The sequence below is a fragment of the Caretta caretta genome, chromosome 14 (assembly GCF_965140235.1).
Source record: "Caretta caretta isolate rCarCar2 chromosome 14, rCarCar1.hap1, whole genome shotgun sequence".
In the NCBI taxonomy this organism is placed as follows: Eukaryota; Metazoa; Chordata; order Testudines; family Cheloniidae; genus Caretta; species Caretta caretta.
This window is the reverse complement of record NC_134219.1, coordinates 25,154,951-25,180,784: the sequence shown is the minus strand read 5'-3', so window position 1 is coordinate 25,180,784 and position 25,834 is coordinate 25,154,951. Positions and strand designations below refer to the sequence as shown.

Sequence of the window (25,834 nt, the reverse complement as noted above, 5' to 3'; positions counted from 1 at the left end):
CTCTGCTGTTGCCACCTTTAGCTGTGAAACCGTGTTCTGAGTTTGCAGTAGTTCGCCCAGTCCTAGGTGAGTTCAGCTTTTAGTGATTACACCAGTTAGTGGGGAACTGCACTGCTGCTGCATCTTCTGTGTTGTCTTTCACTGCAACACTGTCACTGCTCCACATCTATGGCTCAGCCCCTTAGACCTGCTCATCAGTGATTTCAGCTCTCATGATCACTGAGAAGAAACAAGGACTCAGCTGAGTACAGTCAGCTCTGTTTTAAAAACTTGAGGGGGTGGAGATCAAATGACATACAAGACCCTTCGAACAGAGACACCTACACCACCAAGTAAGGACACCTGTTCTCAATCCTTCCCTTCACGTTTCACTTGCATTTGGCATTACTAGCACCTGCTTAACTAGTGAGGTTTCCGTTATGATGATTCCTCGGGGCATATTAAGTACAGTTCTGCTGCCCTTTAGTCATGTAATAAGTATGATATTTCATTACCCCGGCATCTAAGGCTCAAGTGAATTTTAAGCCAAAACAGCAAAAACTGATCACTTTGGCAAAGCAGGTCTGTCTGCTGATCACCTAGGCAAAGTAGGTGTCTCTGCAAATATGGTCTGCGCCTGATATATTTTCCCCCAGTTCATCATTGGATGCCAGGTGAGAGCTCCTTCAGACTACTGGCTTACAAGTATAACATTTTGGAGAGGGCTGGTTGAAAATTTTCTTCCAAACGTTTTTTTGACAATAAGTGGCTTTCAATGAAACTGAGATTTTCATAAGAAACATATCATGCTTGTTGAAATCTTGATTGCCAAAACTTTGAGTTTTCTAGTTTCCATATTTTTTTCCTTCAAAAAACAAAATAAGTTCAGAGAAATGTGTCATTAAAATGAAGAGGAGTTGGGCACCTCCCCGAGGACCCTTTGAAAATGCCAGGCTTAATGTCACATTACTAAATAATGGTGCCAACATTTTCATATGTAAAACAGGAAAGTGTGTATGCAAATTGGTACTTATGTTCACAGTTGTCTGATTTACATGTGCAAATGTCCACTTACACATCCTCATATTTCAGGTATGTCCTAGTAAGCACATTTTAAAGTCTGCGCAGAGGGTGAAGATTATAGTGCTATCCCTTTTGACCCAAGCACTTCGCCAATATTCGGGGTCAGGTGGGTTGTTTCCATTAGGAGGAGAAGTTGATGATGGTATTTCTTTGAAGCAGTCCTGTTTGTTTGTAAAGAATATTCACAGAGTCCAGAGTCCCTGGACACAGTAGCAGTCAGACAGGAGGCAATTTCTTTGTTCACCGTTCCAAACCTCTCCAGCCAGGACTCTGCCCAAAAAGCTCTCTCTCTTTGGTTTTTCTCAGGACAACATTGCAAGTACTTTTCTTCCTACTTTCTTTGGCTTTTCTGCTATCTGCTTCTGTCTCCTTGTGCTCTCACACACAACTGCAATCAAGTCAATCCTCACATGCATGTGTATGTTATAAGACTTTCCTTCCCCCCACCCCACCCCCAGGAAACCCACACCCATTGCCCAGGCCTGCTTGTGCTTGAGTCCTTGGGTGCTGGTTTTCCATTGTTTCAACTATCACTGAACAAAGGGGCATTTGATTGTTCCCTCGTTTAGGCTGAATGGAAGGTGGGTGTGTCATGTCCAACACTTTCAGCAAATTGGTGTCATTACCAAACCCCAGCATATAACAATATTATAAGAATATTTTCTGTTTTATACATCTTTCTGGGCTGCAACAGCCCTTACATATCAATGATATGGTTCTGTTTTTCCTCTTCCATCAGTGCAGGCCTTAGGAGTTTGGAGAGTTTGTTGTAAACAGAGTATGCCCAACCCTGCTGCAGTATTATCTTGGTTCAATCTGGTTATATGGATGTTCGGCTCCTGCTGTCAATGTTTTTCAGTTGCATAATGGAGCCATTTGCCAACCTCTTGACCATAGTGAACCAGCCCCCGCCACCCCCAGGTCCAGGTCCACTGGAAAGGGAACAGAATTGCTTTAACAATATAGCAGTTTGAACTCACCAATCACCAGCAGAATATGGGTTCAACTGTGCCCAGCTTTGGCAGGGGTCCTGGCACCTTGTAGCCCTGCATAGTGTAGATTTCGTCCCATTGGCACTGGATTCCCCAGGGTCAGCGCCATGGACTGGCCATTCTCCCTTGATCAGAGCTGATCCTGTTGGGGTAAGAGCACATGTTGCCTCCTATCACAGAGTAGTGCAGTGTCCCGGTCCCCCTTGCTACAGCAGATGGACCTGGCACAGAGCCTCCAGGAAATGCTCCAAGGTGGTGCCTTTCCACACCACCAGCCACTAGGGCTCCATGTGTGCATGTTTTAGAAGTAACAAGGGTCCCTGGACAAATATGAAGGTAACTAAATGCCTTCCTGATGGCTTGTGTTCTGTGTAGGATGATCCCAGTGGACTACTCAGGCCCCCATTAGCACAGCGCCTCACAACCCTAAGTTTCCCTGTGGGGGAGGGAAGAGCTGTTAAAAATCTGGCCCTCAGTCTCTCTGGGCTGCACTTCCCCATCTGTAAAGTGTTTTTGGTGCCTAAAGATGCAGATCGGTGCCTTGTGAGATTTCCAGCAGTGCCTAGGCGGCTAACTCCCATGGTGTTCCTGTCTATGTGGGACATAGGTTTCCCTCAGGTCGCACAGAAAGCCTATGGCAGAGTAGGAACTTGAACCCAAGTCTCCCCACTCATAGGCCAGCATGCCAACCGTGAGGCCATCCCTCCTCTCTCTAGCTCCCCAGCCTATAGAAATAACCACAGGCCCCATCGCGGGGCCTGAAATAACCATACCCTGCAGAGCCTTGGGTATAAGTTACTGCTATCATATGTCATGTGTCTGACAGCAGGGAGGAGGAAATTATACTTTTCTGACCTGACTGACTCCAAAACAGGAAATGTGGTAATCCAAAAGCTAATGGACTAGACACAGTTAAGGGCAACTGCACCTGTGGTCCACCAAGGGCAACCCTTTCAGGTTCCCGGCTCCCAGCTCCAGCCACCCCCTCTTGTGGGTGGAGACCCACGTCTCTCTCCTTCCTGACAGAGGTTTTTGCAGGCTGCACAGTTCCATGCCTGCATTGTGATATCTCCAGCAAGCCAGACTGTCTAACCAAGCCAGAATGTGTGCTCTTCTCTCCCTGCTGGCTATGAACAGCTGTAATGGGCAGCAGTTACAGGTTCCCATACAGCTTTTTGTAAGCAAGCACATTTATTCTTGAGGTGAAAGCATTACAGAGAAAATATATTAAACACAATAAAAGTCCCTATACACACACTAAAAGCTTGCCAGAGGACACTCATCAGTCTTACAGGGATTCAATAAGCTAAAGTCCTTCCAACCCTTCCCAGGAAGAACTGGACCCCTCCTTGGACAGAAGGTCCTGTCCATTTGCTGGATCTGAAAGCAGGCCCTGAGTTAATTTAAATTCAGGCTATTTATCCAAAAGCCCTTTTTTGTTTGTTGGTCTCCAGAGAATGCAGTTTGAACTAGGGCATGTGAACCTTTCCACGTAGGGGTACTTCTCTGGAGGTGTGCAAATCTGCCTAATCACCTCCCATGATGTTTAGTTCCTGCAGGAGCTGTGGTCACTCTCCTCCATGGGCTTACATACAATCCTTGACCCACAATGATACAGAAACTTAATGCAGTGAGCACTCCCAAAGATATTGCAGGAAATTGCCATCTCTGTCACAGATGTTGTAAACTTTGCACCACAGTCAGCGAGAATCACTCCCACAGCCAGCTTTGACAGTTTGGGTAGAAACAGAGATCCAGCTTTGGCTGCTGGGAAGCCTACTGGGATTTCTACCTTGTGAGGGACAAAGTAAACAATATGATTCTTCAGTGTGAGGGTAGTGGAGTTCGAAGGGATGTTATGTCTCCTCCATGTCAGGAGTTCACTGTGATGAATTCTGCTTTCTCTCCTGTAAATTGCCAGTAGTTAGTTCTTTGGTTTGATCTAAGCCACATTGGTATTGAATGCAAACTGTTGTGGGATTTAGTGGCTAGTGCTCTTTTAGGAAATATATTTCTTGAGATATATTCTCTTGAGACGGGGGAGTGGAACCACCCGTGTGTGGTACAAGAACACAGCCAGTAGATAGCAGGAGTCCTTCCTCCTGAGCAGTGCCCCAGAAGGACTGGCTGTTATGAGGGAACTAGAGAAGGAAATGACCTAAGGGCACAAGGCACCAGAACAGATTTCAGCCAACCATTTCCAATATTTAAAGGCATCTCAGTTTCCTTTTCCAGAGTGAATGTATTTCTAAATACCTTGCCAACTACGGTGTGGATTGGCAGGGTGAATTTCACCACTGAATGACATCTGGTTTAAAGCCTGTTTAATCAGATGGAAATGACTTTAATTTCATATAATTTAAAAATGCATCTCCACACAAGGTTATGGGGGAATAATGTTCTTTAAACAAAGGCACTTTGTGGCCCTGTACCTCTGTGTTGATGTCATGCTGCAATTGGAAATAATTAGAAAGCAGCCAATGCTGTTTTCAATGCCTAGGCAAGGAGTGCATTAGAAATAAGATAATAATTATAAGAAATGCGGTAGCTGTTTTGTGAAGGAGTTTTGATAAGCATGAGCTCTGCCTTGTTATTACAGTTTGAGATCAGCAATGCTTCATGAGCTGTTCTGGTAAAGAGTGCTGAAAATTTTCCTTTCTCCTAATAGGGAAGAAACTTGGTTACACATTTAACAACAGGAATTTCCACAATGTCTCCCTTGGACAAGGTCAAGAGGTAGTAGCAGAGGAAGCTCTAGACATGGCTGCAAAGGAGGGTCACTGGGTTATCCTTCAGGTAAGGTAACTTTAAAAATAACACCTCTGAGTCACCTGTTACAAAATTGACCAAATAAATAGGAACACTGGAAGTGAATTCTATTGAATAGAGAGACATGGTGGGCAAGGTAATAACTTTTATTGGACCAACTTCTGATGGTGAGAGAGACAAGCTTTCAAACTATGGCTACAGCACTGCAAATTTCTATCAGATGGCAGATGAGGGGTGGCCTGTGGGAACTGAGCTTCCCACGCTATCCCAAGAGTGGCCTGATGTCCACATGCTATCAACCACATCTACAGTTTGCTGTGTGGGCAGTCTCAGCAGCAAGGCCAACAGTGAAATGGGCATGAATCATAGAATATCAGGGTTGGAAGGGACCTCAGGAGGTCATCTAGTCCAACCCCCTGCTCAAAGCAAGACCAATCCCCAGCTAAATCATCCCAGCCAGGGCTTTGTCAAGCCTGACCTTAAAAACCTCTAAGGAAGGAAATTCCACCACCTCCCTAGGTAATGCATTCCAGTGCTTCACCACCCTTCTAGTGAAAAAGTTTTTCCTAATATCCAACCTAAACCCCCCCCCCCCACTGCAACTTGAGACCATTACTCCTTGTTCTGTCATCTGCTACCATTGAGAACAGTCTAGATCCATCTTCTTTGGAACCGTGCAGGACTCTGCACTTATCCTTTTTGAACCTCATCAAATTTCTTTTGGCCCAATCCTCCAATTTGTCTAGGTCCCTCTGTATCCTATCCCTACCCTCCAGCGTATCTGCCACTCCTCCCAGTTCGGTGTCATCTGCAAACTTGCTTAGGGTGCAATCCACACCATCCTCCAAATCACTAATGAAGATATTGAACAAAACCAGCCCCAGCACTGACCCTTGGGGCACTCCGCTTGATACCGACTGCCAACTAGACATGGAGCCATTGATCACTACCCGTTGAGTCCGGTGATCTAGCCAGCTTTTTATCCACCTTATAGTCCATTCATTCAGCCCATTCTTCTTTAACTTGCTGACAAGAATACTGTGGGAGACCGTGTCGAAAGCTTTGCTTTTGCTTTGAAGGCTCAAGTCCCTTTGCTGTCATGGAGTAGCCTTTGGGGATTCCTTTGCGGGAAGTTTGTGCTGCATCTGCCCATGCTTTACCTGCTCTGTGCACAGAGGGTGGCAGCAGCAGAGGCACGGCTTAACCATGCCAAGTACATACTGTGATGTCCCGGGTCTTGAGCCCAGGCCTGGGAGCCCCTAGACAGCTGCCACATCCTGGCCTCCATTCAATGGCTACTTAAATTGAGTGGGCTGAGAAGCTACTAGGGTTATAGCCCTAGCCAAAGTGCCACCCACGGGAGCTCTGTTTGGAGGATCGCCAGAAAAAGGAACAGAAAGTTTGTCCGAGCAACAAGGTGATTTCTTGTTGTGGCGGCATCGGACCCTGCTTATGCCGCCTGCCTCCTGCACCCAGCCCTGTTCCTGATTCCTGCTCCGCTCCTGGCTCCTGCCTCACACCTGCTTCCCTCCTGTTCCCACTGTGTTCCTGCTCCTTGCTTGAACCTTGCCTCTCCTCGTACCCTTGTGCCTCACCTCCAATCCTCAGTGACCAGGCCTGGCTCCGACCCCGGCCTCCAACTTCTGACCCTGACTCTTGCTTGACCTTTGGCTCTAGCATTTGGTACCTGACCCAGGCTCTGACCCTCGGCTTTGATTCCTGGTTGTGACTCTGGCTTGACCCCTGGCTCTGGTAACTGGCAGTTGACTCTGGTGCTGATCTTCGGCTTCATTCCCTAAGCTGGATGCTCCACCCACTAGACTTTACACCTGCTCTGACCACTAAGCCTGACTATCTACATCCTGGTCCAGTTGTACACATACCCATCAGTTTCGGGTGGGATTAAGCCTTCTAAATTGTACCATTAAAAAGCTTCCTGTTTACTTCCAGGTACCATCAAGCAGTGTGTGAGATACAGCAGCCACCAACTATTCTAAGTGCATCCTTCTGTCTCAACTAGCTGTGGGTTGGTTGTGTATGAGCCTAGTCGGACTATGGTTACATGGGATGCCATGGAGACTATAGGAGGGAAAAACAGAGTTTTTCATTTAAAAATATGGAAATGCTACATTTTGACAATTTCCAAATGTCATTTTCAAAATATATTGAAACAAGAAAGTCATCAGACTGGCCCTTCGCCCAAGCAGTTTCAGATCTGATGAATCAGCATTTTCTGACAGACGTCCCTATGGGCTCTAACTTAGCTATATATGAGTTACCGATTTCCATTTGTGGCCCCGGCAGTTCTGCCAGCAGGCAGCAGTGGATGCTTTGCTCAGGATTGTTCCATAGCGAGATCTTACAATCAGACTTCTCACTGTAACATTCTTTCCTTCGCTGAGAAAGCATTAACAAGCTGAGATAGGAGAAGGGTGTGAAGCTGCTGTTATTGCATTTCTTTTGAGTATACAACCTGTCTGCTTTGCCTCTCTGTGACAAGCCCCCCCCAAACCCCGATAGCTTTAAATAAACACAAATACGAACACTAGATTCCTTCCCCACCTCTGATGTATCTCTACAAATGCCCAGGAACCTGAAAGAAGCAAACAGGAATTTAAAATATTCTTTGGAGTCCTGTGCATAGGGGGAAAAGCAAGTTCTGTCATTTCCTGTTTTGTGAAGATCTGTAGCGGCCCTTAATGAGACAACAATTTTCCTTTTCAGAATTCCCAAGTGTCACCGGTGCCTCCTGCCCTGATTAAAGTCAAACCGTGCATCCTGTTCTCAAGCTTCACTTTAGATCCATGTAGAAATCATTGTCATCAGCCATGCAGCCCTTTTCAGTGGGGGCTCCTGACATCTTCTTGTAAGAAAATAATGAGCTTGGACAGCAAGTGATGCGCACTTCCCATTTGTTTATGTACACAGGCTACGTTTCTCAGAGCTGGGGGAGATGAACACCGGCTGCTTTCTCCTACACCATAGGACTCAGAGCCAAATAATTAGTATTCAGGGAAGGCAGCACGTCCCCCCCAGTCTAATGGCAGAGGCACACTAATGATGAGGGTCAGGTTCTTACTCCAAACAGGCCTGGCCAGACAGGGTGAGATGGGGTGGGCTTTGCAGCTGGACGGAGCATTTTTATAGCTTGTCCTTGGTCATGGAGCTCCCTGAAATGGGTGCTAAGGACCCAGTGGCCACAACACTGTGAACATCTGATGTGAGAAAACGTGGATTTCACAGTGTTCAACAGCGAAGCCAAGTTAGCCCAGCCTCCTGCTGGCAAGCGAGCCCTGCAGCAGGCAAGCCCTGCAGCAGGGGCTGGTGCAGCTGCCTGGGGGAAGGGATCCTCATGCAGATGAACTCCCTGCCTGTCACACCTCAGCTGTGCCTATGCAGGGTCTGTGCCTGTCCCACATCTCAGCTGTGCCTATGCAGGGTCTGTTCCTGTCCCGCTCCCAGGAGTCTGTCTAGGATTCTCGGTGCAGCCGTGACAGAGAAAATACAAAATTAATCATCACGAGGCATCACAGGTTGCAGCTGAATTGCCCCCCTTGGCCACTCACTAGACTCATAGACTCTAGTGCCAGAAGGAACCACCGTGATCATCTAATCTGACCTCCTGCACACTGCAGGCCCCAGAACCTCACCCACCCAGTCCTGTAATAGACCCATAACGTCTGGCTGAGTCACTGAAGTCCTCAAATCCTAATGTAAAGACTTCAAGTTACAGAGAATCCACTATTTACACCAGTTTAAACCTGCAAGTGACCCGTGCCCCACACTGCAGAGGAAGATGAAAATCCCCCTGGGTTTCTGCCAATCTGATCAAGGAGAAAATTCCTTCCTGACTCCAAATATGGTGATCAGTTAGGCCCTGAGCATGTGGGCAAGACTTACCAGGCAGACACCTGGGAAAGAATTCTCTGTAGTAACTCAGAGACCTCCCCATCTAGTGTCCAATCAAAGGCTATTGGGGGATATTTGCTGCTAGCAGTCACAAATCGGCTACATGCCATCATAGGCAGTCCCATCATACCATTCCCTCCATAAACTTACCAAGCTCAGTCTTGAAGCCAGTTAGTTTTTTTGCTCCCACTACTGCCCTTGGAAGGCTGCCCCAGAACTTCACTCCTCTGATAGTTAGCAACCTGCATCTAATTTGAAGCCTAAACTTGTTGATGGCCAGTTTATATCCATATGTTCTTGTGTCCATATTGGTACTTAACTTAAATAACTCCTCTTCCTCACTGGTATTTATCTCTCTGATGTTTTTACAGAGAACAGTCATATCTCCCCTCAGCCTTCTTTTGGTTTGACTGAACAAGCCAAGCTCTTTCAGTCTCCTCCTTGGATCATCCTAGCAGCCCTTATCTGTACCTGTTCCAGTTTGAATTCATCTTTCTTAAACATGGGAGACCACACTGCACACACTATTCCAGATAAGGTCTCATCAGTGCCTTGTGTGATGGTACTAACACTTCCCTGTCTCTGCTGGAAATACCTTGTCCAATGCATCCTAGGACTGCATTAGCCTTTTAGACTGCTGTGAGGGGACTCCGCTGCTGTGCCCCTGGGTGTTTTAAGCTCCCTTGGTTCTCAGAAGGCTGCAGCAATGTTTCTTCCCTTGGCCTTTCCAGCACATTTCCTGGGCAGTGACTTAAAGTCTGCTACCCCTTCATGGCAATGGACTCCTCAGCCCACTTGCTTGAGCACCCCAGGACCAGTGCTGACCCTCAAGATACCTCAGTAGCCTTAATGACACCCTCTTCCAGAATGCCACCAAAGGTGAGAGCCTTCTGGATTACAGTTTAACCCTCTCAGAGGGCCAGATGGCAGTTGTAAAGCAGATAACGCACAGATGCACTTTGCACAGAGTCTAACACCTTATTCAGTCTTTCGCTTAACAGATAAATCACAACAGAATACAGAGCAGACAAATTAGTAAACCCTACATACATTTTCCTGCCTCTGTTTCCTCATCACGCCAGAGCATTGTTTGGACTGGGGTCAGGATAATTGGGGTCATCCAGGTCCTTTGGCTGCAGAGCTGAAACGTGTGTGCTGAAACATGGAGTCTTCTCCCCTCAGCTTGTCCCCTCTGACCTTGGTCCATGGTCTTCCTTACTCCTGTCCAGACATTCTGTGTGTCACACCCCAAGCTCCTTCTGTGTGGCTCTATGTATTTCTATATCCCCTACCAGGACCTGACTTTCTTTGTTCTGTGTTTTCCACTGCTCCCCTCTGAGAGGTAGGGTAAAGCTGGTTGCTCTTATGTGCAGTTATCGCTAGCATAATTATTGTGTGGTCAAAGCACAGTCATTAAAGCTAAGCACTCCTTGTTGTCCTCAATCGGGTGTGTACCTGCTGCAGGTCCTGTCCACATTGCTGCATACATACACAGATGCTTTCAATGATTCAGCAATTTCTTGATAACTTTAGAATAACTTCATAATGTCAACCAGAACTCATAGGTTGTACAGACAGTGCCCCCAAATCAGCACACTAGGGCACAGGAATAGGGGAAATGGATGGCTCTGGTCCATTTGTGTTGTACACACAGGGGGGTCCACGTAATCTATCACCAAAGTCACACTGAGAGCATCTTTCCAGCATTCTCCCTCATCTCTGTTTTTCTGTTCATGTGTGAAGAGGTGACATTTAATTTTAAAATGGATCTAGACCTAGTGGTCAATCCATCATTTGAGACTGGACCGGAAACCCCAGAGTAGGGAGTAGTCCTGTGCTGACCCCTGGGTGATCCAACAGGCCCTTATACCTCCAGCTGTTCTCTCTGGCTGGCCTTGAAAGGAAGCTGTTCCAGTATCTGTCAGTGGCTGTACTCCTGAAGGCCTTCGCTAGATGACTAGCTGTCCATCACATTGCCCTGGGCAATGGGGAGAAAAGGGTGGGAGAGAACAGTCCTATTGCCACACTGCAGGCTCAGCATGCAAGGCCTGTGGGGTTCTTATTACAAAATGGATCCCTGTCTAAATTCTATCTGTTGTGATTCCCCTTAGCCTGACCTCTCTCTGTTTGGGAATCACCTGTTACATAGTGGGCACTATCACAGAAGAATAGTAATAATTATGGTCTCAAGAGAGAGCAATTAGAAACACTAGACCATGTTGAGGTAAAATATATACATCAAGAGCATTGCTTTGGGCAGCCTGTCTCTCCAGCTCACCCCTTTCTTCCCACCTGCCTTCTCCAAAGCTAACTCCGTCTGGATCCATTCTGCAGCACAGCAGCATATGCACAGCACTACCTTTAGCCCCTCACTAACACAGTCCCTCTGGGAGAATGGGCTCCCTCTATACAAACTTCCATTGTGGATCTGTCTCCAGACAAACCCAGCCTCAGATGCAAAGAGCAGCCAGAAGGCAGGGGCCACACCTTCAGCTTCATTAAGGCAGCTTTTTTCAATTCCCCCTAGTGCAAAGCAGCTATTCAGGTGGCTAACTTGGCCTCCCGAGGGTCTCCTCTGCACAGGAAGACTGTCCAGAAGAAAAGAGCCTCCCATTGCAGGACAGGAGCACCCAGGAGCTGAATTTTATGATGCTGTGGGCCACATTTGACCTTTGAGCTGAACTCTCTGCTCCTACTTCAGAACCTCAGGCTAGGAAAGTAGTCATCACAATCAGCAAACAATGTTCACGAGCCTAATCCCAGAGAAATAAACTCCCCGCATTAGCATCTGCCACTAGCAGATCCTGACAATTTGATGCCAGGAAGAGTTCAAATGCTAGTGATTCCCAATTTAACCACAGTCCCCATCCATTAGCCAAAATGCCATTTCCTTCACTTTGTGATCAAGTTAATTTAATTCTTTCTTGAGTGTCTTTCCATTTTCATACACTGTTGCTTCACTAAGATAGGGTCATGTATTGAATTAAATAAGAATAGCTCCTAGACCAAAGCTGTATGCAAATCTAAAGGCTGCAGAGCACTTCTTATTACATGTTACACACACTCGGCCCTTTTCAGTGTGTGTTCCACAAGCCGTGTAAGCCACATGTGGTGTATGCCGTATGCTTCTCCCCAAGGACCGATCAGGACCTCTCTCAGCATGTGGTGTTTACATTGCAGCAGAGTGTAGCAGAACTGTGGGATACACTCCCCTGAGGGCGCAATGTATTGACCACTAATGTCCAGTATACCTCTCCATCAATAAAGAAGAGATCGCTCTCTTTCAGGAGAGCCCCAGCAAAGCAATGGCAGCGCTGGTCAGCTCATGTCCCCAGGACCTTCTCGTCGCTGGGTGCAGCTGAAAAGAGTAGAAATGGTGTCACCCACACCACCTCCAATCCGTGTCTCCGGCTTGCCCTTTTGGCTTCTTCAGTGCTCCAAACTGGGAGAGGACCCCTCTAGTCATACCTTCGGACCAAGGCTGTGGGTGGGGTGAGACTTCTGACGCCTGTTTGCCTTCCCTGCCTCTCCTCATCTGACTGCTTAGCACTGCTTAGCACGACTTAGTTCCTGCTCAGATTGTCAGCGCTGCCCTGCAGCGTAAGCTGTGTCCCATAGCACTGTCACAGCTGGGTCAGACCAGAGCTCTCCGTCCCAAACTCTGGGGAAGGTCAGATCAAGATAGGGACTTTGCCATTCAACCCTATTTTCATAAAGAACCAAACTGGAACCCCGAGCCCCAGCAGCCTCAGACTCCTTGGAGGTTTGGATTCGGATTCAGTTCCAGATCTGAACTCTGGGCAGTGGTAGGTGCTGCAGCTCTAGGGTGGGGGAAACAGGAAATAGGAGGCCTTTCTGGGGCTACCTCCACCACCCTTAGGCCCAGAACTCTGCCAGGCAGGCCCATCTCCCCATCGAAGATATGGGATCAAGGAAAGAAAAAAATCCTTGAGGATGGAGAGAGCCAGAGACTCAAGCTGCCACTTACAGTTGCAGAAGCAGTTTCATCAGGGACCTTCAGACTCATCAGACAGCTGGCTAGCTTATACTCTGAATATTGTTCCCCCTCTGTTGAGTACCTGCCAATTTCAACCCCAATCCTAACCCCTGCCATTCAGCTTACTTCAGTATCTCTCTGTCTACCCTCATGCCTGCCATCATCTTCCCTTTCATTCATCCCCAATCCCGTTACCGCTCTTCCTTTTCTTCCTTTAGCTAATCTTTTACTGTCTTCCTTTCTCTCCCACTCTTGCCCTCGAACACATTGAATATCTACTATAAAATACAATGTAAATAAACAATGCCCCACCCCAAAATTGACAACAGAGATCATGGAACAGCACTTTCAGACTATCACTCTGTTGTATCTCTTTCCCCCACACTGTATCTCTCTTGTCTACCAAGACTATAAACTCTTCCAAACAGGGACCATCTCTCAGCATATATTTGTACAGCACTTAGCACAATGAGGCCTCAGTCTCACCTGAGGTCTCTAGGCACTACCATAATACACGGAATAGTTAATAATAATAACTAATGTGACACCAGCACATCTCTAGAAAAGAGCCATTAACATTGCCTTTGCTGCAAGAATCATTGGGTGAAATCCTCTGGCCTGTGTCATGCAGGCCAGAGAAGTTGATCAGAGGGGTCCCTTCTGGTTTTAAAACAGATGACTCTCAGGTACACCTTGCATCTTTTACTTGCCATCCCCAGTTCCCTGCTCCTAGAAAGCCCTGAAAAATGTGCACATGTAATTGACTCTTTCTAGGGACACAACAGTGGTGAAGTGTGGTAGGTGCCCCCAAAACAGTTGTATTTCACTGCTTCTTCAAATATCAGTCTTGTTTTCTCATTTTTTTGAGCATATGAGTCTGGTAGAAAATAAGGAGAACTCCTTCATGTTGGCTTTCAGAAGGCCTTTGACAAGGTCCTTTCCATGAGGCTACTAAAAGAAACTAAGTAGTCCTTGAAGTGAGAAGCAAAGTGGCAAAGTGTTGTCATAGGTCGGAAACTGGCTAAGAGATAGGAAACAAAGAGCAGGGATAAATGATCAGTTTTCATCCTGGCAAAAAGTTAACAATGGCAGCCACAAAGTTCTGTACTCAGATTAGTTCTTGTCTGGAAAAGAGAGGGAGCGGGGAAGTGGCAAAATTTGCAGATGGCAGAACATGATTTAGGTTAGACAAGTGAGGAACTTCAAAAGCACCCAGCCAATCAGGGTGACTGGGCAACATGATGGCACATGGCACTCAATGTGGATAAATACAAAGTAATAGACATTGGAGGGGAATATTTGAACTACTCATGCACCCCATAATCCTTCCATATTTGAGAGGGGGGTCGTGAAGATAAAGCCATACACGTTTGGAAGGAGCTCAGATACTATGGTTTTGGGGGTCATATACGTACCTAGATAGATAAAACTAGTAGCACAGGGGTCAAACACAGGTTCTTCTCTGCCTGACTTTGGGCAAGTATTACTGACAGGTTCTGGAGGAGCCTTAGGACACCAATGGTAAATTGGATCTGTGCCCCTCTAGGCTACTGACAAGTAGTGGAAACATTGTGTCCATTATTTGAGGAGATTGTGAATGGCCACCCATAGCAGGGGTTGTTTACTTAAGGAATTGACTTTGAGGTTTTTGACATAGTTAATCTCTCTAATTATCACCCAGTCTCTAATCTCACTTTTTAGGGAGACGTTTATGACAATGTGGTAATCTGACAATTCCTGGAGTCCTCAGATGGCCTCCAGTCTGGTTCTAGGCCTGCATATTGCATGTAGACAGCCCTAGCCCCAGTGGTTGATCTGCTGCAGGCCGAGAACCAAATGTTTGTGCTGATCATTGTAGACCTGTGAGCTGTCTCTGACCATGCTGGCATGGCCATGATCCTAGGTGAGGAGAAATGGAGGCATTCTGGACTAATTGTATCTTTTTCTCATGGGACGACATGCTACACAACCTTATACAGTAAATGCGAATGAGGGAATAGGATTCCAATGATTCCATTGTCCATCTGTGGATAGCTCCCATTTTTCTTCAAGTGGTTGCAGACATGTGTTCCACTCAGGTGTGCGCGCACCCAGTACAACAAAGCTGGAAATCTTTTCTTAGCAGTGCCCACAGTACCTGTGTCCTGTAGCCCCTCCTCTAGCTATGTAAGGGCAGTACCACCCCAACTCTACTCAGTTCCTTCTCGCCACCCGCTGCTTAAGCTGAAACATTCTGTGTGGTATTTTACCTCACTTTTTTCTGTCACCAGAGTTTCCATGATTCTGGTGTATATAGTTAATTATAGTGACACCCTTAAGTTTTTGTTAGTTAAGTAGGGTTTAGCCTGCTGAGATGCCTTCACCAAGTTTTAAACGCCATCTGTCGTATGGGGTGGCTATCCCCAGTAATGATCCCTACACTCAGTGTTTATTGTGCCTTGGTGAAGGGCACATTGTGGAAAGGTGCTCCATCTGTAAATGGTTCAAGAAAACACAGGTAGCAAGATATTTGTACCTCAAGCAATACCTTCTGAAACAGGACATGAGATCCACTTTGGAACTGTAGACTTCCACAGATCGTCCAGTCCCAACTCAAGATGTTGCTCCAGGCTCAAGGTCTGATATTTCCCCTAAGAGGAAGGGGGATTATTCTCCTTCCTCTGGTCCTCTGAAGAAGAGGTCTTGCAAGACAGACGAGGCCATTCCAGGACTTGAGAGATTCCCCTTCATCTTTTAACTTGCACCATGATTCTTCAGGTTCGCAGGATGGAGTTGGCCCATCTAACCACTTCCCAGTACCACACCGAGAGCTGTTGGACACTGTACGATCGACCTCAGTACTGGGCATGGGGCATGTGTTGAGTATGACACTGACAATGTCGGCATCAGCACTGACTGTCTCTACACTGTTGGCGTCCCAGGTTACATCAGACCTGCTCTGCCTCTCTGATTCATCGATAATTCAGGAGCACTCAGCTGCTGTGGCTTCTTCTGCTTTGGCTGTGTCCTCTGTGCTGCCTGGTCTGTTTGCAGAATTGTCTCAGTCGGCAGCACCATATTCCACACCACCTAAGATGCAGAGTGCGGAGTTGAGGTCAGTCCTCTTTTTGGTACCAAGGGGTCCATCAGCACAGACACTCTCTTCAATACCAACAATAGCTTCAGTTCACACGTCATTTTTGGGATTGATACCAGTCCCAGCTTCAGTATCGTTGTCTGCTCCTGTGTCAGGTGGAAGTACAATGCCTATTTTGGTACAGTACTTAACTTGTTGACTGTTCTTCCATCCTTGGTTCTGATGCCATTCCCATTTGGCATTTGGATGAGACTGGTTGTTTGCTTGGTCCACATTTGGGGACATCTTTCTCCTCTCCCTTTCCTTGAAGGCAACACTCTCGGAAGTCCTTGAGGCCATCCTTGGATCATCATCCGTACTAAGATAGGCATCTTTCCTGCAGTAGGGACAGGGACTCCTGGCCCCATACCTCCTGGACATAATTGCCATATCCTTCTCCCCAGTGGCCTCCTTGGAATATTTGGGACCTTCCTTGATCTACAAGATCCTGTTCTTCAACCCAGTCCAGGATAAGGTTGCCGACCAAATCTGCAGCCTGTCCTTCTGACCCACCTCCACTGCAGATTTAGTCGGAGGTCATTCCCCCTGGGCCATTTCAGCCTGAACCCCTCATACAGGAACAAGTGCTGCCACAGGGAGCCTCCACTGGCCCTTCCTTCTCCTCACTGAGTGATTCACAGTAGTGGGCTCTCCTTCCCTGTGCCTGAGGATTTCAAGTCATAGCAGAACCTCCTGACGTGTTAGGTTTCCACCTTGAGCATGCAGGCCAAGTTCGTGCAGGAGAATACCCATAAGTTGTTGCATATTCTCCAGTCCTCAACCTCAGGCAGGGTAGCTCTTCCCATAAATAAAGCTCTTTTGGAGACTGCAATACCCAGATTCATTGCCACCTACAGCGAGGCATTCTAACAAACAATATTATGTCCTGATGCAGGGTTTTGAGTGTTTCTATTCCCACCCAGCCCCCAAACACTCTTGTTGTAATGACAGTAAATGATAGATCATTGCAGGGGAGATACAAGTCCACGCTAAGGACAGGAAATCTAAGAGAGTGGATTGATGGAGAGGAAAATTTATTCAGCCTCATTGTTACAGATGCACATTGCAAATCAGCAAGCGTTGCTATCTAAATATGACTTCGTTGGTTGGGACACTGTGTCGAAATTAACTGATAAATTGCCAGAATCATCCAGGTAAGAGTTTGCTGTTCATTGTGGAGGGCCATCTGGTGGCCAGAACATTATTACAGTCAGCACTGGATGTGGCAGATGCTTCCCCCAGAATTATGGTGTCAGCTGTGACTAAGAAAAGGGCCTAACGGTTACAGAATTCTGGCATTGCTCCTGAGGTTCAGCAGAGCATAGAAGACTTGCCTTTTGATGGTGGTTTTATGTTTTCCAAAAAAACTGACAAGACTTGACATTCTTTTAAGGACTACCGGGCTACGGAGTGTTTGTTGGGGTTTTATACCCCATCCCCAAAGAGACGTCGTTATGGGGGTTTTCAGCAACAGCAGCAGTATTGCTCACAGTGGGTTTTCCAGCAGTCATCCGTTACTGTTAGACAGCAAGACTTCTCCAAAACGGGTCATAGGTCACAGAGGAGGAGGTCTTCTGGATCCAATTTTAACCAGCCAGGCCGCCCTCCTCCAATGTCAAGCAAGCAGCCATTTTGACTTGCACATCCAGGACATTGTATAAGTAGGGGCATAGCGAGCAGATCGAGGGACGTGATCGTCCCCCTCTATTCGACATTGGTGAGGCCTCATCTGGAGTACTGTGTCCAGTTTTGGGCCCCACACTACAAGAAGGATGTGGATAAATTGGAAAGAGTCCAGCGAAGGGCAACAAAAATTATTAGGAGTCTGGAACACATGACTTATGAGGAGAGGCTGAGGGAACTGGGATTGTTTAGTCTGCAGAAGAGAAGAATGAGGGGGGATTTGATAGCTGCTTTAAACTACCTGAGAGGTGGTTCCAGAGAGGATGGTTCTAGACTATTCTCAGTGGTGGAAGAGGACAGTACAAGGAGTAATGGTCTCAAGTTGCAGTGGGGGAGGTTTAGGTTGGATATTAGGAAAAACTTTTTCACTAGGAGGGTGGTGAAACACTGGAATGCATTGCCTAGGGAGGTGGTGGAATCTCCTTCCTTAGAAGTTTTTAAGGTCAGGCTTGACAAAGCCCTGGCTGGGATGATTTAATTGGGGATTGGTCCTGCTTTTGAACAGGGGGTTGGACTAGATGACCTCCTGAGGTCCTTTCCAACCCTGATATTCTATGATTCTATGACATCATTCCAACTGCTATCTCTCAATCCCCATCTCTTCAGTTTGGGGACAGCCTGTCTCACTTTTACAGTGTTTGGCACACAGTAACCATGGACAAATGGATCTTAAGCACTGTGAGATTGGGTTCAGAAATCCAATTTCTTTGGATTCCCCCTTCCCACTCCTTCTCTCTTCAGGGACCACTCTCACAAGCCACTGCTCCTTCCGCAGATTCCATTTCTGCATTCTTCAGGAGCAGAGAGGAGGTCCCCCTGCAGCAGGAGGGAAAGGGATTCTCCTCCTCCTCCTCTTGGTCCCCAAGTCCACGGGAGGAATGAGACCTAGCCTCGATCTCCACAATCTCAATAAGTACATCTTTCAGTCCCCCAGTCACCTGCTGCTCCAAGGCCCTATGGGACTGCTGCTCTGAAGGCCTCCAGGGCGGCCCCTGGGACCACTGCTGCTCTGGCAGCTCCCAGGAACAGTGGCACCAGCCGCTGATTAGGCAACCCCAGGGCCAGCTGCCCAGCAGCAGCAAGTGCGGCTTGCCTCAGAGTACGCGCCAGCAGTGGCTGATGGGGCTGGCCGCAGGACCGCCCAAGCAGTGGCCAGTGCAACTGGCCCTGGGGCCACTCCAGCAGTGGCTGATGTGACTGACCCTGCAGCACCCAGGACCGCTCCTTGGGTGCTCCCTGGGGCCAGCTGCTCGGGCAGCCTTGGGTTAGCTGCAGTTGCAAAAGTCACAGAGGTCAAGGGAAGTCATGGGATCTGTGATTCCCACCACCTCCATCACAGAATCGCAGCCTTTTTCATAGCCTTGACTTTTTATTTTCTTTGAAGATGGGATGAAGGGTCAAGCAGTCTCCATGCAAATGTTTTCCAGGTGGATAACATCCTGCTTTTCACTGGTTTAAGGGATAGCTTGGACTGTGCCTCCACAGAGGTTATGAGCTCATTAGACAAGGGCCAAAGCGACATCGATCTCATTTCTTGGTGATGTTTTTATATTGGACATTAGCAGGTGTGATATTCCCAAGGGTTCAATATAGTCTGTTGAACAACTGTGTCCCCCCAATTCTGCAGTGTTTTACACTGTGTTTTACACTGTGAGAGCCACCACTCCTGATCTGCTCTCACACAGTGTCCAGCGTGTGAATCACTCCCAGCTATAGCCAGCCACCCATGAATTACACTGCAGGGCAACACCAGCAAACTGCCAGTCCCAGGCTTCCCCCAGCATTGTGCGTCTTGTACTGCCCAACACCTACCTGGACAATACAAGCTCATATAAAATCTGTCATTTAATTAATAGAAAATTATAGGCACAAACTGTGTTATCTCAAATGGAGTTTCTCAAACACTTTAGTCCAAGCACACTGGTTTAGATAAAACAAGTTTATTAACTACAGAAAGAAAGATTTAAAGTGATTACAAGTAATGAGGCATAAAATCATAATTGGTTACAAGTAAACAAAAGGTAAAATGCATCTAATACCTAATTTAACAAGCTAAGTGAATTCAAAGCAAAGCATCTCTCTGACCACATGCTGTAGCAGTTTCACTGGCTGAACTCCTTTTAGACAGGCTCTCTCCCCAGTCTAATAATGCTTCCTTTGTCCTTCAAGTGTTGTTGCCATGAGTATAGATGAAGGGAGAGATCATTTGGGGCCTCTGTTCTCCATTTTTATATTTTTTCCTCCTCTTTGAGAATCATCAGCAGATGATGATCAGGAAACGGAAAGTCTGTGGAACAGAAACCTCCAGTTGTTTCTTTGCCAAGATGTAAAACAACTGGAGGTTTTTGTTCCACAGACTTTCTGTTCCCTGAACATCATCTGCTGATGATTCTTTTTCTGCCAAGGAATAGCCACTTAACCAGCTGATAGTCCATTTGATTTTATTGACACCTGGCTGAGGTGTCAGTTTACCTTTTGTCTTTGAGGAACTGGTTTGTGTCTGCTTTTCTAAACTTTGAGCAAATGTTGTACAGTAGACTCTTATAACTTTACATACAATGTTGCCACACATACTTTACCAGGACAATAATGATCAGTAAACTGTGAGTTTTCAAATGATACCTCAGAAGGCATACTTGGTACAAAATCCATCCTAGGTTTGTAAAAAGTGTACACATGGAGATAAAGGCAGTCACAACTGCTACTTTGTCTTCAATATGTACTTTTGCCAAGTATGCTATTATGACTGCAACTTGATAAGATGCAAATTTTAGGGAGGCAGTTCTGCAATCATTCTTTAGGCTCTGAGCCCCATTGCAATTTGGTGCAAAGGAACTGAGGCTGGTCAGGGCAACAGTGCCCTTAAATTGCCCAGGGAGGAGCTATGGAGCCAGAGGGCCTGAGCACTGCCCCTAAGGGTACTGCTAAGCAAAGTTCTCTGGCTTTGGTGTGCTGAGCACACGCACACCTGAGTGGAATACACCTCTGCACCCACACCTTGAAGAACAACAGTTACAATACAGGTAGGTAACCATCTTTAACTGATGAAGGGAGCCCTCCCTGGACTGTATGCTAGGGGTTCTCATTGTCTAGTCTAGTTCTCAGATTTACTGTACAGAGTTATGGTTTTCACAGTGTGTTTCTTGAGATGATCAGACCTTGTAAAAATGGCTAGTTGTCATTACTTTGGAAGGTAATTTGGGATAAGGCATGAAGCAGAAATTCCCAGCAGTCTCCAAAATGTGAAGGGGCTCCACACAGTCTCACTCTGTAGATGAAGGGAATGAATTCTTAAGTAAATGCTGGTTTGTGTGTGTTACTATTTCTGATCATTACTATGGCAACCCCAGCATCGTGTGATATACATCCTCTGTCAGAGTAAAGCTCCTTTGAAGTATATGGCTGAAGAAGCACTTCGATGTTGCACATGTACACTCAGGTTCACTCGTGTTCACAGGCATACTCGCTCTGGCTGGCACACCCTCTGTAGAACAAATGGTCATTTTATTGCTAAAGTGGTGATGTTATCGCAGGGGTAAATTTGTGGCAATTCTCTCTTTAGCTTCCTTTTTTCTGCCTTTCCAGTAGTTTGACTTCACCAGTGCTTGGAGCAGGCGCTGGCCTTTCTGCATGGATCCAGCTGCAAGATCTGGCTAGCTAAACAAATAATAAGGAAAAAAATCACTTGAAACTTCAATTTCACTTCCACTTGAGACAATTCTGCAAACGCAGACTGCGAGATTTGCATCCCTCTGCATGCAGCCTAGCCATAAGCCTTAGCTGTAAATATATGGGGGATTCAGAAGTGCTTTCCAATGCCTACTGATGTGCACTCATCCAGACCTGACTCACACAAGAACTCTGTCACAGGCTTCAAAATCTGACATAGAAAAATATATGGGAAAGGAATGACATGACTATTTAACCCCATTTACTATGGGGCCTCCAGAGCTAATTTGTGGAAGCGAAAAAGATAGAAAACTGGTGCAACATACGCTTTCAGAAGTGTGGTGGAGAATGTTGTTCGACTGGCGGGAAAGGCTCATGCAGTGGAGCAATTTGCAGAGTTCCCCTCGGAGTTATAAATCATCTTCACAGTATTACAGTCCTTTTTTCCTATGAAAATTTGCCCCATTTTCTTATTTACTTCTTTCCTTTGAGGGACTGTTCATCTGACCGAGGCCATAAATCCTTAATGCCAACAAATTGTATACTATCTGTTTTCCTTTTTCCCCCCTTCACTCTATTTAAATTTTAATAGTTACATAAAAAAAGAAGGAATAAAGCATAAATAGACTGTCTGGAGTTGTTTCTCCCAGCACTGACCCTCCATTAGCCATCAGATCAGAAATGCTCTTTGCATCAATCTTCAGAAGGCTAGCAATACCGGCAAGTATTGTTCAGTAGCATCACATCAACACAAGTTGAATCAAAAGGTTTTTTTCAACCACATGATTCTGTAAAAAAAAACTGATGTAGAAAAAAAAACATTGTCATTCTGTATCTATTCTGATACTTAAGGAACAATATTTTTGGTGTTGGTGTTGAGCTTTATCCATAAAATGTTAGCTCTTTATGGCTGGTTGTGTATGTCTCTCAATTCTTGTTTTGTTATTGGACTAGTAGTAATAGAGCATGTTGATTGCCTGGACTCTGTGGGATTTCCTTGCCATTTCTAGCCCTGACTGCGGTGGGAAAGAACTGCTGCATTAACACTCAGGGTATAATTGCATTTTGTCCCCTGTTTTTCTCACTGTTATATTTTACAACAGAAAGGACCCCTCGGGACCCATGATTCCCTCCTGCTCCACTTAATACTAGCATGGTCCCAAATCATTAAAGGAAACGAAAGCTGTGATTTTATTTATTTATTATTTTATTTATTTAAGCTCTAAACTAGAAACCTTGCATCCTGTCAACATGAATGAAAGCCATACCCGCACCCTCTCCTTCTGGAGTATCATTTGATTGGAACTGAGGGATGCAAGCCACTTCCTGTGGGAGAGATGTATCTAACCTCTCCATCCAGTGTCTGTTCATTCCCTGGACAATTATTCTTCTCTTTAGTACTACGTGCATTCCTGAAGTGCCACCACTGCGGAAGCTGCATACTTATTCATAAACCTCACTTCTGGCCCAGACTAGGCTCCAGCAGAGGTCCTGTGAAAAAGAACCATGTGATCACATAATTATAGATTGCATTGTGATGCATATGCACATGGGGGCCAAATTAAAGTTCCATGGACAGCCTAAATGCTGACATTTCCTAGCTTCTGAGTACGACTTTGAAGTTTTAATATAACATTTTAATGTCGATTTTTGTATGTCATTTTGTATCGATTAAACACTGCCTTGTATGTAGGATAGTGGTTCCCAAACTTGTTTCGCCACTTGTGCAGGGAAAGCCCCTGGCGGGCCGGGCCGGTTCGGCCGAACCTGCGAACGCGGCAGGTAAACAAACCAGCCCGGCCCGCCAGGGGCTTTCCCTGCACAAGCAGCGGAACAAGTTTGGGAACCACTGATGTAGGATAACAGGCCTCAGTAAAAATCTGCCTAACATCAAAACACAATACACACACTAGCTGCCTTGCAAACTGGACTAAAGTGCACCATCATCACTAGGTGCCTGCCAAGAGAGAATTCAGTCCCAGCTTCTGGATGAATGCCTTCTACAAAGAGCCCCACACTGCAAGGATAGTGATCTTTGCATTTGAAAAACATGGTGCCTGGGTCAAAGAAACAGAGACCCATTGACTTGTTACCCATTTAAACACAGCCCCATGGGTTTTGTTGTGGTCTCTGCATTTTGCCTCCCCTTTGCACCTCCCCCTGCCTCCCGATATTTTAAAGTCCCTGTGGCTTTGCTGTGGCACATTCCACGCTGAACTGCAGGCAAAGCATGCTGCAGGTAGCACTAAAAAGATGTGGGAAGTAATTAGACACTCAGGGACAGATTTTCAAAGATTATTAGGTGCCTACAAATGCAGACTGGAACTTAGTGTGATTTTCAAACATGTCTAGTGGTCATGTCTATTGAAATCTGTGGAGTTACATGCCCAACCTCCATAGGCTTTTCTGACAGTCCCACCAGTTGCCTATTTTGGAGTGCCTATATACCTTTGAATATCTGGTTCTCACACAGCAAGATGCAAATCCAGAAAGCTTCTCTGAAGTCTGTGGAGCTACCCCAAGTAACACCAGAAGAGAATATGGCTCCTATTTTCTGATACTAGCAAGATAACTGGTTCAGGGAATGGTTTCTGGGCATAGCAAATGTGTAGTCTAACTGAGTTAATCAGCAAGGTTGGAGGAAGCCTTGCTTCTGTGTCTCCTTTCACTCTTTGGCATCAGCTATATACAGGCTGTGGTCTCCATTAGGGGTCAATCTTTGCCAGTAGGTACCTTGCACGTCAATGGGATATAACTGCAGTGTCTCAGATACCCTGGGTAAATGCTGACTTTTAATGGCAACTATTGTACAATATCAGTAGAGAAATCTGTACTTACACACAGGACCTTTGCCCCTAAATGCAAAGTCATGACATGGCAACTGGAAAGGGCACATTCACTGGCCCAGCTTAGCACACCGCACAACCCTATTTCTATATATAACCTAGCACACTCTGCCTTCTCTTCAATGTGCCACCTGCAGCAGCCTCTAGCTAATGTAACACCAGCCAGTCCTTCGTGCCTCATGTCAGGTTCTGTGTCTCAGTGCTAGATCATCCCCGAACCAGATTCCTGGGCAAAAGTACTAACAGCTGTGGTTCTGATCCAGGCTGTTATCATACTGTCTCAGGCTTCCCTCCTTTCCCGTGGAACAGACAAACAAACCAACACTGCTGTTCACCTTCTCCTCTACTCCTGGCCACAACCCCTCCATCCGTGTCTCACAAGAGGGACCAGAAATGGGTTCTGGAGCAGCAGTGGTCACATCCTCCCAAAGCATCTTTTCTTCTTATCCCCATTAACTTCTGTGTAAGATTTCCTCTCTTTTTGGTTTCTGTGTTCTAGGTGGTGTTGATCATCTTGATGGATTGTCAGTTTCTATGGCACCTGAGCTTTTATCCACCTTATGTCCCCTCAACTAAGGGTCTGGATCAGTCCCAGGCCTCCAGAATTTAGCCAGGCGTTTTCCAGTATTTGTCATCCTCAACTAATAAATAACTGGGGAAAGGCGAGTCATGCTGCCAGATCATTTTTACCCACAATCCCCAGCTGTCTGTGCTCTGTCTCCTGAGTCTCTCAGAAGAAAGGCCCATTTCCTGTCATGTCAGTAGAATGGTCAGCTGGGGAAACACTACAGGGTTTCCACCAATGTCCCACCTCTGTGTAGCCCTGAACAAGTGTGTGTGTTAATTTACTGATGGGCGTTAGAAGCCCATTCTCATTAGAAGCCCAGTTGTACGAATAAACAAAGCTTAGATGTTGTGATGCTGAAAAGCCTGTTAAACTTGGTTTCCTGGGAACGGACATCTATTGATACTGAGCGTGAATTATTTTACTAAAAATTATCAAACAGTTTCATTGCATCTGTCTAAGGAAACTCTCCCTTTTCTGGGAAAATAATGCGGCTTCGACAGCCTTACATTAATGTAACAAACAGAAGATTATCATGCCTAAGAAAACAAACAATCTGAGAGCTGTTTCTCTAATCACTAGTTCTTTGTCTTGATTATTTTTAACTTTAGAATGTATAAAATCTCAGGCCTTAAGCCCACTGTATGTCTGCGGACATGAATTACACTCTCTGTTAGGAAAGGTATTGACTTCTGGAGTGTGAGGGGACTCCTTAATCTCATCTTGGTGCTATATTTGATGGCTGCTCACTCCAGATGTAAATGCCAGCAGTTGACAAAGTATTGTCCAATTTCTCCGTACTAGAATATCCATCTGGTGGCCAAGTGGCTGAGTTCTCTGGAGAAAAAACTTGAGCAGCATAGTGAAGGCAGCCACCAGGAGTTCCGCATCTTCATTAGTGCAGAGCCTGCTCCTTCACCTGATGGCCACATCATCCCCCAGGGCATCCTGGAGAACTCCATCAAAATCACCAATGAACCTCCAACTGGGATGCATGCCAACCTGCACAAGGCCCTGGATAACTTCAACCAGGTATGGTGACATTCCATAGGAATCACTGGCTTCCTTCATGAGGTAGCTACAATAACCAAACAGATTGCTGGATTAGTTAAGAACGAGTGTATCCAGATGCACAGCACAATGTACGTGGCATATCTGCTACCTTCTGCTCCCAGGTGGCCACTGCATAACCTTGTAGAATCTCTGCTTACAATCTATTTAGGCAGC

The 25,834-nt window shown here is 46.2% G+C and overlaps 1 protein-coding gene across 4 annotated transcripts in view; it reads left to right on the top strand.

Annotated features, from left to right (window-relative positions):
* DNAH9 (dynein axonemal heavy chain 9) overlaps positions 1-25,834 on the top strand; it is a 402,358-nt gene that overhangs the window by 348,372 nt on the left and 28,152 nt on the right. For all 4 annotated transcript variants that reach the window (XM_075119375.1, XM_048817608.2, XM_075119376.1 and 1 more), the window contains 2 exons: positions 4,723-4,850; positions 25,412-25,639. In XM_075119375.1, the coding sequence (XP_074975476.1) occupies positions 4,723-4,850; positions 25,412-25,639 (356 nt within the window). The remainder of the gene's footprint in view (positions 1-4,722; positions 4,851-25,411; positions 25,640-25,834) is intronic.